Raw genomic sequence first — 3,012 nt, forward strand, 5'->3', positions numbered from 1 at the left:
AGTTCTCCACGATGCCCACCACAGCGCCCACCACAGTGCCCTGCCTCCTCAGGGCAGCTCCGCCCCAGCACCTGCCCTGCCCCTCCTCCTCCCGCTCCCGCTCACGCTCCTAGCACGGACCTTGCCTGTCCTTGCCTGTCAGGTCTCTAGCTGATTTGACTCTCGGCAAGTTACAAAAGAGCCCAGACTCTGTTTATTTTTAGCTTCTCTATCTTCAGTCAGATCGCTGTTTCTTAGTTGGGTGTAGCAGGGCTAAACACACTGTGGAATGATCGCTCTGCCTCAGGAGACATGGCACACTCAGGAATACTCAGAATTTGTGTTCTTCAAGAGGTACCTGGGAGGTGTGTGTGTGTCTGTGTCTGTTTCCAGCCAGGAGACTGGAAAAACGTATTTTTGTAGTCAAGGAGATGACTGTCCAGAGTGCCTTCATCCGCACCCTAAGCTGTCCCCACTCTCAGAGATCTTAGTTTTCCCAGTGTCCCTGTGATATTGACCCTCCCACTTACTCCCCACATACCAAGGATCTCAGCTTTCTTCATTTCTGTCTAGAAAAATGATTCCCATGCATAATACTATGGTGCTTAATTTAGAAAGCTCTATTCTGGGCCGGCCAGTAGCATGGAGGGTAGGGTGGCTGGATCCCACATGGCCAACTATGTGGTTCAAGTCCTGGACCTTCAGGCTTGAGAAACATGTTGGGCACATGAATCCTGAAATGAGGAAGAAATGGAAGAGAACGAATTGCTGTGTGATTTCCTCCCCGAGGTCTCCCAGTGTCTCACTCTCCTTCTCTCTCCAGTGAGCAAATGTGCCCTCCACCAAATTAAAAAAAAAAAAAAAAAAGAAGCTGTGTCTGCTTTCAGTTCCTACAGAAATATCATCTGAATGCCTGCTCTGGCCCGGCATTGGGCCAGGCATGGCGACACATGGTGACAGATGTTCCACTTTATGCCGTTTCCGTATAGGACAGGGAATGGGCTCCAGCTTACAGATGAGGACAGTGAAGCTCAGAGAGGTGCCGCGTTCTGTTCCAGAGCAGGACCGCAGCACATGTGTCTGGTTCCATGTTCTTTTCCCCCGTCTCACTGATTCCTGGAAGCTCTTGGAGCTTCCTGGCCTCTTGGCTTCGGACATCGGGTGGTGGTGCTGAGTGGGTGATGCCGTCAGGCAGCATAGAGGGGTTTCTGGGATGTATCTAGGTGTGAGACTAGAGAGGACTAGTTCTTTCAGGAACTTCAAGTAGAAGCCAGCTTCTAGGAATAAGGTACAATTTGGGGGGGGGGGCTAGGGGCAGGTCTGAGCTCCAGGGAGTCTGCCTCATACCCAGCCGCCCAGCACATCTTCAACAGCCTTGAGTTGTCTATGGCAACTGTCCCCTCTGCCAATTCTGGTTCCTTTTCCCCTCCCAAGCTTCAAGGCTCTGAAGGGCTGCATCCATTTCCCCTCTACCTGGAGATCAGGCCCAAGGAAAGGAGGAGGAGGGGAACAGGACAAACATGTGACCATTAGGGGACAAGGGAGGAACATAGAAGTCCTTAGCCATGGCTGAAAGAGGAAGTGGAGGCGGTGGGGTGGGAGGGAGAGGGCTGTGGGCCAGGCTAAGGGCAGGCTCAGGGGGAGGACAGCGGTGACGGTGACGGAGAAAGTCCCTGACAGGCTCAGGAACGAGCTCCCTCCTGCGCAGGGAGCCAGCTGCCACCCGTTGATGTCACAGACGTTCATTGAGTCCCTCATTGTCCCCAGACAGCACTCAGGGGATGGGGGAACATCGGCTGGAACAAAGCAGGTCATGGTTTCTACACCATGGAGCGGAGAGCTTGAGAGAGAAAAAGGAAGAGAGAAGGAGAGAGTGAGGAGAGAGAGAAAGGGAGGGAGAGAGGGAGTAGGCGGAGGAGACGCCAGAGTAATTTTATTAGTCTGTGTGAAAATGCTCCTGGGACGAGTGCTATGTGGCGAGGTACACGGTGCTAAGAACTGACTGGAGCCCTTGGTTTCCCCGGGGCACAAGTAACAAACCCTGTGGGGCCGGGGCGGGGGGTTCACTGTGTCCCTTTTCCTGCCATACCTCTCTGCCCACACCAACTCCGAGAACTTGGTGGAGGGAGGTGGGTGTGGATACGGAGCAGGATGGGCGTGGGCACTGAGGAGAGGGCTGGGAGAACCGTGCAGAGGGGCAGAGGGGCATCCTGCAGGGTGGGGCCCTGGGTGCCCTGTGGCGGAATTATCTGAGACTTGGTTGGCGTTGGTGAGGGGAGCTGCTGCCATGTCCTGGAGGAGCCTGCGTCTGCATGGTCATGTGCCCGCCCATCACGTCACAGGTGCTCTCGCCTATTCATTGGAGTAGGCAGCCGGACAAATAGGCGGTGCTTATCCCCATTTTACAGATGAGGACACTGAGGCGCAGAGAGGTCAGTTAATTTGCCCAAGCTCACACAGCTAGTCACATGGCAGAGCCACGATTGGAAGCCAGGGGTCCAGTCCTGAGGCAGCATGGGTAGCAGCCATGCTGAGGCCCTGGAAAGCAGGAGAAAGTGTGTTGGGGGCTGCTGGTACCCTCCATGGGGGAGGCTAGAAAGAGGAATACCGGCATGAGGACTGGGGTGGTAGTAGAAGCAGAGTTCAACTGCCCTCCGAGCAGACGGTCCTCCCCTTCTGTCCCCTCTCCCAGTCTAGAAACAGAAACCCAGAGCCAAGCAGAGCTCGTGGGAGTCACCCATTTCAGCCCGATTCATTCATTCTACAGGTGTAAAAACCATGAGTCAGAAAGGGGAAGTGACCTTGCTCTTCTTTCCAAAGGGATGGGAGTGGTCCCCCTAAGAACCAGCCACGACTGCCCTTCCCCAGTCAGGGCGTGAGGATGGCAATTCCAACATGCCCTCTGGGCCTCTGCGTGTCCCCCACGGTGCAGGGGGATGACAAGGTGTTCCGCCGGGCGCCCTCCTGGAGGAAACGCTTCCGGCCGCGGGACCACCACAGCGCGGGCATGCTCAGCGGCTCCGCCGAGACCCT

At 55.5% G+C, this 3,012-nt stretch overlaps 1 protein-coding gene across 1 annotated transcript in view; it reads left to right on the forward strand.

The window, feature by feature from the left end:
- PPFIA4 (PPFI scaffold protein A4) overlaps window positions 1-3,010 on the forward strand; it is a gene marked incomplete at its 3' end in the record, with an annotated part of 58,617 nt that extends 55,607 nt beyond the window's left edge. The window contains exon 30 of the mRNA XM_006159351.1: window positions 2,912-3,010. Coding sequence (XP_006159413.1) covers window positions 2,912-3,010 — 99 coding nt within the window. The remainder of the gene's footprint in view (window positions 1-2,911) is intronic.
- Window positions 3,011-3,012: the final 2 nt, after the last annotated feature.

Source organism: Tupaia chinensis, unplaced genomic scaffold (genome assembly GCF_000334495.1).
Source record: "Tupaia chinensis unplaced genomic scaffold, TupChi_1.0 Scaffold000627_1, whole genome shotgun sequence".
NCBI lineage: Eukaryota > Metazoa > Chordata > Mammalia > Scandentia > Tupaiidae > Tupaia > Tupaia belangeri.